The 12821-nt window shown below is 51.2% G+C and overlaps 1 protein-coding gene across 1 annotated transcript in view; it reads right to left on the reverse strand.

Annotated features, from left to right (window-relative positions):
- The window catches only part of GMNC (geminin coiled-coil domain containing), a 39230-nt gene that overhangs the window by 7469 nt on the left and 18940 nt on the right, over positions 1-12821 (reverse strand). Inside the window, exons 2-3 of the mRNA XM_058189171.1 lie at positions 5143-5340; positions 4665-4827 (exon numbers count right to left, since the gene is read on the reverse strand). Of these exons, the coding sequence (XP_058045154.1) occupies positions 4665-4827; positions 5143-5340 (361 nt within the window). The remainder of the gene's footprint in view (positions 1-4664; positions 4828-5142; positions 5341-12821) is intronic.

A 12821-nucleotide genomic window follows, 5' to 3' on the forward strand; every position in this document is an offset into this window, starting at 1 on the left:
CAGAGCTCGGCTTTTGAACCTTCGTGTGAGCTTCTGGCTTCTCTGCCCACAGGCTGGATCGTCTTACCGAAGGCCTGCATTGGCCAAGACCATGAGTCACCCGGTTCCTTGCTCTCCAACCATTCAAGAGGGGGGCCAGCCGAACAATGGGGCAGAAAAAACAACCCCGTAATTAGAGCGCTTGCCTTGCAATGCCAGCAGCTTCTCTTTCTGATAATCCTACCCTGGTTCCCTAAGATGTAGGAGGCGGAAGGGGCCAACCCACCCACCCCTGCTCAGATGGGGGCACCGGGCCCTGTTCCACCTCTCTGGGGGCGCTCTTCCCCTGCTTCACAGCAACTTCCACCCATAGCTCCTTCCTTCCTTCCTTCCCTCTCTTTGCTTCTTTCCTCTCCTTTTCCTTCTTTCCATCTCTTCCCTCCCTCCCCCTCCCTCCTTTCCTTCCTTCCTCCCTCTCTCTTTCATTCTTCCCTTTCTTTCCTTCCTTCCTTCCCTCCCTCCTTCTGTTTCCCTCCTCTTTTTCCTTCCTTCCATCTCTTCCTTCCTCTCCCTGTCCTTCCCTCCCTCCTTTCTTTTTTCCTTCCTTCCTTCCTTTCTTTTTTCTTTCTTCCTTCCTTTCTTCCTTTCTTTTGTCTATTTTCTTTCTTTCTTTCTTTCTTTCTTTCTTTCTTTCTTTCTTTCTTTCTTTCTTTTTCTTTCTTCCTTCCTTCCTTCCTTCCTTCCTTCCTTCCTTCCTTCCTAGAATTTATATGGCCACCCATTCATTTCCCATCACATCTCCCTAAATCCTTCTCTCTTTTTAATTGCAAGCTCTTGCAAGAATCTTCATGGGTGCACCATCTGCCTCCACACCCCGGGCCCCCTTTTTCCTGCAGGGCGCTGCCTTTGGGGTATTTGCACACACACACACAACCCCCTCCTCTCCTCCTCTTAGTCTCCTCTCTTGTCAGTTAAATGGGCCCATTTCCTTGAGGCTTGACTTCTACATCCTGATCCTCTTGGGACCGCTCCTTGGAACCCCCTCCAGCATCTCTCCTCAAATGGCCAGCAAAGGAAACAGGACTCTGAGGGGTGGGGGTGGGGGGGTTTGAGCAGCAAAGAGTACGATCTAGAGGCAGTTCTCGACCTATAACTACTCACTTAGAATAGAATAGAATAGAATAGAATAGAATAGAATAGAATAGAATAGAATAGAATAGAATAGAATAGAATAGAATTTTTATTGGCCAAGTGTGATTGGACACACAAGGAATTTGTCTTGGTGCAGATGCTCTCAGTGTACATAAAACTGTGTACTTAGTGATGATTCAAAGTTGCAAAGCCACTGAAAAAAGTGACTTATGACTGTTTTTCACAGTTACGACCACTGCAGCCTCCCCATGGCCACGTGATCAAAATTCAGAGGCTTGGCAACTGGCATGTACTTATGACAGTTGCAGTGTCCCCTGGGGTCACGTGATCCCCTTCTGCCACCTCCTGAACAAGCAAACTCAATGGGGGAAGCTGGGTTTGCTTAACGACCGTGTCACTAACTTAACAATGGCAGGGTTTCACTTAACAATGGTGGCAAGGAAGGTGGTAAGATAGGGCAAGGCTCACTTAACAACTGTCTTGCTTAGCAGTGGAAATTTTGGGCTCAATTGCGGACGTAAGTTGAGGACCGCCTGTAATTATTAGCTTCCAGGAACTGTTGGCCTCTTAATCTGCAGCTTCAGGTGTAGCAGGAGGGCCTTCGTGGCACCTGCTCACCTCTAAGACCAGAATCCCAGGTTGGTATGGCCTCACCATGATGTGTTATCCTACAGCAGCAGGTGCTTCCGTGTCTGGACTTCAACTGGACAGGTTGTTGGGGAGGCTGCACGCCACCACGTGTTTATTGGACCCGTGCCCTTCCTGGTTGGTGCTGGCCACACAGGAGGTGACACGAGGCTGGCTCCGGGGGATCATTAATGCTTCTTTGCAGGAAGGGGTCTTTCCTGCCGCCTTGAAAGAGGCGGTGGTGAGACCCCTCCTCAAGAAGCCTTCCCTGGACCCAGCTATTTTGGGAAATTATCGTCCAGTCTCCAACCTTCGCTTTGTTGCAAAGGTTGTAGAGAGTGTGGTGGCATGGCAGCTTCCTCGATACCTGGATGAAGCTGTCTATCTAGACCCGTTCCAGTCCGGCTTCCGGCCCGGATATAGTACGGAGACAGCTTTGGTCACATTGGTGGATGATCTCTGGAGGGCCAGAGACAAGGGTTATTCCTCTGCCCTGGTCCTATTAGATCTCTCAATGGCTTTTGATACCATCGACCATGGTATCCTGCTGCGCCGGTTGGAGGGATTGGGAGTGGGAGGCACCGTTTATCGGTGGTTCTCCTCCTATCTCTCTGACCGGTCGCAGACGGTGTTGACAGGGGGGCAGAGATCGACTGCGAGGCGCCTCACTTGTGGGGTGCCGCAGGGGTCGATTCTCTCGCCCCTCCTGTTCAACATCTATATGAAGCCGCTGGGTGAGATCATCAGTGGCTTTGGGGTGAGATACCAATTGTACGCTGATGATACGCAGCTGTACTTTTCCACCCCGGGCCACCCCAACGAAGCTATCGAAGTGCTGTCCCGGTGCTTGGAAGCCATATGGGTCTGGATGGGGAGGAACAGGCTCAAACTTAATCCCTCCAAGACGGAGTGGCTGTGGATGCCGGCACCCCGGTACAGTCAGCTGCAGCCGAGTCATTGGCCCCAGTGGAAAGGGTGCACAACTTGGGTGTTCTCCTGGATGGACGGCTGTCGTTTGAAGATCATTTGACGGCCGTCTCCAGGAGAGCTTTTCACCAGGTTCGGCTGGTGCGCCAGTTGCGCCCTTTCCTGGACCGGGATGCCTTATGCATGGTCACTCATGCTCTTGTTACCTCTCGCTTGGATTATTGCAATGCTCTCTACATGGGGCTCCCCTTGAAGTGCACTCAGAGGCTTCAGTTAGTCCAGAATGCAGCTGCGCGGGTTATAGAGGGAGCCGCCCGTGGCGCCCGTGTAACACCACTCCTGCGCAGACTGCACTGGCTGCCTGTGGCCTTTCGGGTGCACTTTAAGGTGTTGGTCACTACCTTTAAAGCGCTCCATGGCTTAGGGCCTGGGTACTTACGGGACCGCCTGCTGTTACCTCATGCCTCCCACCGACCCGTACGCTCACACAGAGAGGCACTTCTCAGGGTGCCGTCCGCCAAGCAATGTCGGCTGGCGGCACCCAGGGGAAGAGCCTTCTCTGTGGGGGCTCCTACTCTCTGGAACGAACTTCCCCCTGGCTTGCGCCAATTGCCTGACCTTCGGACCTTTCGCCGCAAGCTGAAGACGTATTTATTTACTCGCGCGGGGTTGGCTTAAATTTTAAATTTTAAATTTTTTGGATGTATTTTAATTGGGTTTTAAATGTTAATATGTTTTAAATTTTGGCCAATTTTATAATAAGTTTTTTAATTGTTTATTTTAAATTGTATTTGTTACTGTTTTTATTTTTGGCTGTACACCGCCCTGAGTCCTTCGGGAGAAGGGCAGTATAAAAATCTAATAAATAATAATAATAAAATAATAATAATAACTCCCAGAATTCCCCAGCCTTGAGAAGGTGGAACTGTGGTGAGTAGGGGAAGGGGTTCTTGGAGAGCCCAAGACAGAGCCCCTCCCATCGCCACCCTTCAGCACTTAAGAGGAAAACTGCCTTGGTATCTGGAGGGTCTATGATCCCTTACCTGAACCTGCCAGGTATTCCTCGGGGAGGGACTGCTCCAGCCCCTCCCCTCCCCCTCCCTCCCATTGGATCTCCTGAAGATTCAATGCCCAGATGGGATGGGGTGCAGGTGGGCACGGGGTGGCTGCCGGCTCCTGCTCTCTCTCCCCCTTTATCTTCCCCCCTCCCCCTCCCTCCCTTCCCCCTCCTTTCTCTCTCTCCTCCCCCCCTCTTTCTCCTTCTCTATCCCCTCCTCTCTGTTTCTCTCCTTTTCTCTCTCTCCTCCCTCCTTTCTCCCTCTCTCTCTCCTCTCTCTCCTTCTCTCTTCCCTCCTCTCTCTCCCTTTCTCTCCTTTCTCTCTCCTCCTCCTTTCTCCTCTCTCTCTCTCTCTCTCTCTTCCCTCCTCTCTCTCTCCTTTCTCTCCTTTCTCTCTCCTCTCTCCTTCTCTCTCTCTCTCCTTCTTCCTCCTCTCTCCTTCTCTCTTCCTCCTCTCTCTCTCCTCCCTCTGTCTCTCTCTCTGGAGTGGGGGACTCCACAAGGCCAAAGGGGCTCTCTCTCCTCTTTATCTTCTCTCCCTTTCTCCCTCTCCCTCCCTCTCCCATCCTTTCTTTCTCTTTCCTTCCCTCTCTCTCTTCTCCCTCTGTCTCTCTCCTTTTCTCTCTCTTTTCCTCTCTTTCCTCCCTCCTTTTTCTCTCCCTTCCTCCTCTCTCTCTTTCTCCTCTCTTCCCTCCTCTCTCCCTCTCTCTCTCTGGAGTGGAGGACTCCGCAAGGCCGGAGGGGCTCCCTCTTCCCGCCCCCATCCCATCCCTGGGCCTCCCGTTTGTTTCGTGCTCGGGCAGAAGCCGCGGAGGGACCGCGGGGCAGAGGCGCCCCTGCGCGGCCAGCAGCGGCATCCGCGACGGCTGCCTCCCTCCGGGTGCCGCTCCTCTCCCTCGCCTGGACTGCAGCCGAGACTTACCTGCGCCGGCCGCGGCCGGGTCGTCGGGGAGAGCGGCGGCGGCCCAGATCGCGTCGAGCCACGTCTCCGAGGCAACCTCCGCCGTCGAGGGGGTCCAGGGGAGGAGGTGGGCCGGGCCCCCCGCCAGGGCCGGCGGTGGCTCTTGGCAGGGCGCGGCGCTGCTCTGGCCAGGAGAGAGGCAGGAGGCAGCGTGAACAAGGGAGGAGGAGGAGGAGCCGGGAAGGGCAGGTGCGGGCATCGGGGGCTGCTGCAGCCGCTAGGCGACCTCCCTGCAACCTCCTCGCCTGGCGGAGCCAGGGCAAGAGGGAAGGTTTGGGACAGGGGTCCTCCGCTTCCCCCGTCCCGCCAGGAGAGCGCGGGCGCCTGGTTGCAAATGCGGCTCCCTCGCCTGCCGCTGGGACCCGCAACCGAGGCAGCGCCAACTGAGGAAAAAAGACCCCCCGAGCCCCCTTCCCTTTCGGGCGGCCTCCCCACTTACCATCTGAGCGGCCGGGGCGGAGGGATCGGATCCAGCCCCCTCCCCTGCCTGGGCTTCTTCGAGGCTTCGTGCAAGCGGCGGCGGCGGCGGCCCCTCGACGGGGCGGGCGGGAGGCGAGGAGGAAGGCGGGCGAGAGGAGGCGCCCAGGTTGCTGCGCCCGTCGCCGCCGCCCGCCCGCCCGCCCGTCTCGGTGCCAGCCTGTCAAAGCGGTGACGCGGAGCAGCCGAGCGCTGACCGGGAGGGGTGGGGGGAAGGGGGCAAGCCAGGCAAGGGGAGGCGGGGGCGGAGGAGCCGTCTCTAGCTCCGCTGGTGCCAACCCGGCCCACCCCACTTCAGAGGGAGAGACACCCCCGGCCCACCCCCGCGGAGAAGGCACACCGGGCTTTGGGCTGCAAGAAAGCCTCCCCCACTCAAGACAGGTGGAGCGTGGGGACACACCTATCTTGCCAGCCCTCGGATGAGCCAGCCGGGTACTCTGTGTGTGTCTTGGGGGGGGGGGCGTTCCAGCTTTTCTTCTGCGGAGGGGAAGCCAAACCCTTTGCATGGGTTCTGTATAGTGCTGGTGTTGAGGGGGGAGGGTCTTCCTTACCACCCGTTTCTTTATAATAATAATAATAATAATAATATTGGCGCTGTTAAGAGGCCTCCTTGGCAGGGCTGGTTTGTCGCTGAAGATCTGCCAAGGGAGACCAGAGCCCCCCACCTCCCATCTCCAGGGAAGGATGTTCTGGCATTACTGCCATTGGCTTTGGAACGAAGCCCCCAGCCTCTTCAGGGGGTGGGGGAGAGGTTTCCGTAGTGCAGGGCTGGGCAATGAGGGTCTCTTTGTGACCTGTTGACTTCAACTCCCAGAAGTCCTGAGCCAGACATGGAGAAGACAATTTAAAAAATTTAAAAGAAGGAAGGGAGGAAGAGAGGGAGGGAAAGGGGAACGGAGGGAAGGAAGGAGATAGGAATGAGAAGGGAGTGAAAGTGAGTGAGGAAGAAGGAAGGAAGGAAGGAAGGAAGGAAGGAAGGAAGGAAGGAAGGAAGGAAGGAAGGAATTTCTCCTGGTTCAAGAATTCTGGGAGTTGAAGTTCACAGGTTGGAAGGGGGCCATTGTTGTCCATTGTGGGTCGGAAGTAGCAACCACACCAGCTGCCAACTTGCAGGCTAGCCAGTCCAAGCTGAGATGCAGAAAACCAACTGGAGTCCCAGCCGTATTGCGATTGTGGGTCAGTTTTGCCAAAGCGGTTGTCAGAACAGCCTGCATACAGAAAGCTGGCTTCACCTATTACAGCAGTGATGGGGAAATCTTTTGGGCTCAGCATGTCAAAAATTTAGAAAATGCTTTAATTTGACTCCTGGGGTGTATGCGTGTGTGTGACATACACATACACACATCCTTGAAAAACATTTCTTTTCAAATTCATTCATTAAAAAAAATACACTCCAATCATATGTGGTGTTATGTGTTCCACAAAGAAATGACACATATGGTCAAAAACGAAAGACAAAGCAAACGACCTCCAGCCTGTGTAAAATAGCACTAATGGAAAAAAACAGGTTCATTATTAAACTGTTTTGGTTATTAAAAATGGTTTCATGCAGCCCATTAATCAAACATGCAGAAATGTAATTGCTTCGGGAGTGAACATATAACAGGAGAAAAAATATGCACACCGATGATTAGGCTTAAAATAGTGCACTAAAATTTACCCAACTTATATTCTGAGTATTCATTATTATTTGAAATGGTGCAATATTTTGTCAAAGGAACGTTCTGCCACAGAACCGGGAACGTCTCAGGAAAAAAATGGCTTGCATGAGGCCTTAGCTCTGTAAAATTTGGAGAATGTCCTTGCGTGACCTTGTTGTCTCTGAAAGAGGGAAGGAAGGAAGGAAGGGCCTCTGGTGGCTCAGCAGACTAAGTCTGTCTGTTATTAACACAGCTGCTTGCAATTACTGCAGGTTCTAGTCCCACCAGGCCCAAGGTTGACTCAGCCTTCCATCCTTTACAAGGTAGGTAAAATGAGGACCCAGATTCTTGGGGCAATAAAAGTTGACTTTGTATATAATATACAAATGGATATTTGTATATTATATAATATACAAATGGATGAAGACTATTGCTTAACACTTTGTAAGCTGCCCTGAGTCTTTGGAGAAGGGCGGGATATAAATTCAAATTAAAAAAAAAAAGGAAGGGAGGGAGGGAGGAGGAGGAGACGGAGACTGTGGGATCCTTGATGCTGTCCGAGCTTAGTGGTTTTCTTGCAGATGTTTCATGACCCAGCTAGGGAACTTCATCCATGCTAGAAGGGAGTGGCGTTTGTGGAGAGAAGGAGGAGGAGGAGGAGGACGACTATCGGGTCCTTGGTGCTGCCTGAGCTTGGTGGTTTTCTTAAGATGTTTCATGACCCAGCTAGTGAACATCATCCGTACTAGAACAGAATGATATTATACTGCATATAACCAGAGAGCAAACCCCCCTCCCTTCTAGCCCTGATGATGTTACCGAGTTGGGTCATGAAATGTCTGCAAGGGAGCAACCAAGGTAATAGGGAGTTACAAGCTGCACATGTTTGCTTTTTCACATTATGACATGTATCATAGGAATGACATGCTGCAAACTTCCTTGAGTCTAAACAGGCAGGAGGTATGTCAAATGGTGAACAGATCAATGACATATTTTAGGAGAGGATCCTTTCCGTAGCCTTGCAATCCCAATTTTTCTCTTCATTTCTTTTTTTTTTTTTTTGCCCACATGTTGACCTTGGCTTTGAAGTTATCCTCAAATGCAATATATAATAATGCAATAATATGCAATAACAATTATTTTTCTAAAAAAAACACCCGAATGCTGGCAAAGAAAAGCATTACATGATTAATTTTACAAAAAATTGAGGGGAGAGTGGATAAAGATAAAATTGGCCATGCCTTCCAAGTAGAACATTGAAAAAGAAAGAAAGAAAGAAAGAAATGGAAGGCTTGATTTTGGTCAACCAATAATTCAAAGTGCAGGTTGTACAAAGAAGCAGAAGAAACAGTAAATCATATGCTCAGCTTATGCAAGAAGATTGCACAAACTAATGATAAACAACTAACATTGTTGTTGGGTAGGCTGAATCCCACCACGTTTATTGGACCCGTGTCCCTCCTGGATGGTACTGGCCACACGGGAGGTCACACGAGGCTGGCTCCTGGGAATTACCAACGCTTCTTTGTTGGAGGGTGTTTTCCCCTCCGCCTTGAAAGAGGCGGTGGTGAGGCCCCTTCTTAAGAAGCCCTCCCTGGACCCGGCTGTATTAGCGAACTATCGTCCAGTCTCCAACCTTCGCTTTCTGGCGAAGGTTGTTGAGAACGTGGTGGCATATCAGCTTCCTCAATACCTGGAGGAAACTGTCTATCTAGACCCGTTCCAGTCCGGCTTCCGGCCCGGATATAGTACGGAGACAGCTTTGGTCGCATTGGTGGATGATCTCTGGAGGGCCAGAGACAAGGGTTGTTCCTCTGCCCTGGTCCTATTAGATCTCTCGGCGGCTTTTGATACCATCAACCATGGTATCCTGCTGCAGCGGTTGGGGGGATTGGGGGTGGGAGGCACCGTTTATTGGTGGTTCTCCTCCTATCTCTCTGACCGTTCGCAGACGGTGTTGGCAGGGGGGCAGAGATCGACCCCGAGGCACCTCACTTGTGGGGTGCCTCAGGGGTCTGTTCTCTCGCCTCTCCTGTTCAACATCTATATGAAGCCGCTGGGTGAGGTTATCCATGGGTTCGGGGTGGATTATCATCTGTACGCTGATGATACACAGCTGTACATTTCCACCCCGAACCACCCCAACGAAGCCGTTGAGGTGATGGGCCGGTGTCTTGAGGCCGTGCAGGTCTGGATGGGGAGGAACAGGCTCCAAACCCTTCCAAGACAGAGTGGCTGTGGGTTCCGGCGTCCCGGTACAGTCAGCTTACACCATTGCTGACTGTGGGGGGGGAAGTACTGACCCCCAGGGGAGGAGTGCGCAACTTAGGCGTTCTCCTGGACGATCGGCTGTCCTTAGAGGATCATTTGATAGCTGTCGCCAGGGGAGCATTTTATCAGGTTTACCTGATTCGCCAGTTGCGCCCCTTCCTTGACCGGGATGCCTTACGCACGGTCACTCATGCCCTCGTCACTTCCCGCCTGGACTATTGCAATGCTCTCTACATGGGGCTCCCCTTGAAGAGCACCAGGAGGCTCCAGTTAGTCCAGAATGCGGCCGCGCGGGTGATAGAGGGAGCACCGCGTTGCTCCCATATAACACCTATCCTGCGCGGCCTACACTGGCTGCCGGTAGCCTTCCGGGTGCAATTCAAGGTTTTGGTCATCATCTTTAAAGCGCTCCATGGCTTAGGACCGGGGTATCTACGAGACCGCCTCCTGCCGCCGATAGCCTCCCAACGACTGGTGCGCTCCCACAGAGTGAGCATGCTCCGGGTGCTGTCGACCAAGCAATGCAGGTTGGCGACCCCCAGGGGGAGGGCCTTCTCTGTGGCAGCACCGGCCCTGTGGAACGAGCTTCCTCCAGGGTTACGGCAACTCCCAGACCTCCGGACCTTCAGGCGTGAACTGAAGACTTTATTATTTCAACGAGCTGGACTAGCCTAAGAATAAAATATTTTAGTTAATTTTAATGGGTTTTAACTGGTTTTTACCGTTTTAGTCATTTGGCGATTGAAATATTTTGTTTTAATTGGGTTTTAAATTGCTTATTTATTATTGTTGTATTTTAATATGCCTGTGAACCGCCCTGAGTCCTACGGGAGATGGTGCGGTATAAAAATAAATAAATAAATAAATAAATAACGCAATGGCCAAAATGATCCACGGGAATATTTATAAAAGGTACTGTTGGCCAGTAATGGAAAATTGGTAGTGAAGTTTGTGAATGAATTTGGAAATGAGCAGGTTGAAAACATTGTGGGATTTCTACATACAAGCAGATAAACTCTTGGCACATGGCAGATTTAACTGTGATTGAAAAGAAGAAAGTGTGGATAATTGGATTATACCAAGCAGAATAGAAGATGGAGAATTAGAGGAGACAATTTAACAGTTTAAAACGAAGGGAGGGAGGGAGGGAGGGAGGGAGGGAATGAGTGAGTAAATGGGAATGAAAGAAGGAAGGAAGAAAAGAAAGGTGGGAGGGAGGGAGGAAGATGGGAATGAAAGGAAGAAGGAAGGAAGGAAGGAAGGAAGGAAGGAAGGAAGGAAGGAAGGAAGGAAGGAAGGAAGGAAGGAAGGAAGGAAGGAAGGAAAATACATTCACCAACCACCATCATTGGTATTTCAGACAGCAGATTTAATATTAGCTATATTTTAGATATACGGTAAATATGAACATCTTTCCATATATATTGTATAATAAACCATCTTTATTTGTCTGAAACGATATAAGGCAGTAATGGCGAACCTTTTCAGCACCGAGTGCCGGAAAGGTTGTGCAGAAATGTTGCGTCGTGCACATTCATTGGGGCCATGCTCCTAAAAAGCCAAACTTCCGGGTTCAAGTGTGCATGCGCGCCTGATGATCAGCTGGCCAGCACTCATGCACAGCTCAGTTTTCGGCACCGCTGTGCACGCGAGAGGATCACACTTCTCGGAAAAGCCAAACTTAAAGGTTCTGGCACGCATGTGCACCCAACAATCAGTTGGTCTGCCATGCATTGCCATGCATGCAGCTGATCGTCATGTGCACATGTGTGCCAGAAACCCAGAAGACAAACAGGCAAGGCCACGTGTGCCAGGCAACACGCCATAGGTTCGCCATCACGGGTATAGGGTCTCCTGTCTGAGCAGGGGGTTGGACTAGAAGACCTCCAAGGTCCCTTTTCCATCTTTGTTACTCTGTAATTTCTGTTCAACAGATCATTTTTTAAATGTTATATACAGGTAGTCCTCAAATTACAACAGCTCATTTAGTGACCATTCAAAGTTACAAGGCCACTGAAAAATAATAATAATTATTATTATTTATTATTATTATTTATTTGATTTTTATACCGCCCTTCTCCCGAAGGACTCAGGGCGGTGTACAGGCAAGATAAAACAATACAATATACAGATTAAAATACCATTTAAAAAACTTATTTAAATTAGCCTGAAATTAAAAATTTCCATACTAAAAACCCCGTTTAAAAAATTGATAAAATTCCACATTAAATCTAATTTAAGCCAGCCCCGCGCGGATAAAGAGATGTGTCTTCAGTTCGCGACGGAATGTCCGAAGGTCAGGTATTTGGCGTAAACCCGGGGGAAGCTCGTTCCAGAGTGTGGGCGCCCCCACAGAGAAGGCCCTTCCCCTGGGGGCCGCCAGCCGACATTGTTTGGCGGACGGCACCCTGAGAAGTCCCTCTCTGTGAGAGCGTACGGGTCGGTGGGAGGCATGTGGTAACAGTAGGCGGTCCCGTAAGTACCCAGGCCCTAAGCCATGGAGCGCTTTAAAGGTCGTAACCAGCACCTTAAAGCGCACTCGGAAGGCCACAGGCAGCCAGTACAGTCTGCGCAGGATCGGTGTTACGTGGGAGCTACACGGAGCTCCCTCTATCACCCGCGCAGCTGCATTCTGGACTAACTGAAGCCTCCGGACGCACTTCAAGGGGAGCCCCATGTAGAGAGCGTTACAATAATCCAAGCGAGAGGTAACGAGCGCATGAGTGACCGTGCATAAGGCATCCCGATCAAGGAAGGGGCGCAACTGCCGAACCAGGCGAACCTGGTGAAAGGCTCTCCTGGAGACGGCCGTCAAATGATCTTCAAACGACAGCCGTGCATCCAGGAGAACACCCAAGTTGCGCACCCTTTCCCTTGGGGCCAATAACTCGCCCCCAACAGTCAGCCGCGGCTGCAGCTGACTGAATCGGGGTGCCGGCATCCACAGCCACTCCGTCTTGGAGGGATTAAGCTTGAGCCTGTTTCTCCCCATCCAGACCCGTACGGCCTCCAAACACCGGGTTTAGAATGATTTATGACCGTTATATGAAAAACCATTGCAACATCCCCATGGTTATTGACTCAAAGTTGTGACGGCTGCAGTGTCCCAGGGTCACGTGATCCCCTTTGACGACCTTCTGACAAGCAAAGTCATTGGGGGAGCTGGATTCGCTTAACGACCACGTGACTAACTTTACAACTGCAGTGAATTGCTTAACAACTGTGGCAAGAAAGGTCGTAAAACGGAGCAAGACTCAACTAATGTCTCACTTAGCAACATAAATTTTGGGCTCAGTTGTGGTCTATCTGTATTACAGTCACTCAGTTTTGTGACAATGTGCAAATGTTTAATTATGGTTCAAAAAAGAAAAGAAAAGAAAAAGAAAAAACCCCACTTGCTGATGCCATCTAAGAGGGGGAATAAATGGGGGGGGGGGAATCTGCCACTTTGCCCTTCCTGCCTGGAGCATTGATCTCAACGGCCAGAGGGTCCCCGGAATGCCTGTCTGGGAGGCCGGCAGAACATCCCTCTTGTGCTCACCTTGACAGGTAAGAGGCCACCTTGAGCTCTAACTAACCCTAATTCATGAAGGGCTGAGATGGCCCCGTTTTGCAGGGTTCAGCCCATGAAGCTGCCCACCCCAGACTCAGTCTTTATTCTGACAGCCAGCTCCTCCCCACCCTCTTCCTCGGCCTCCCACACCTCCTCCTCCTCCTCCTCCCAAACCCC

The sequence above is a fragment of the Ahaetulla prasina genome, chromosome 6, assembly GCF_028640845.1.
Source record: "Ahaetulla prasina isolate Xishuangbanna chromosome 6, ASM2864084v1, whole genome shotgun sequence".
Classification (NCBI taxonomy): domain Eukaryota; kingdom Metazoa; phylum Chordata; class Lepidosauria; order Squamata; family Colubridae; genus Ahaetulla; species Ahaetulla prasina.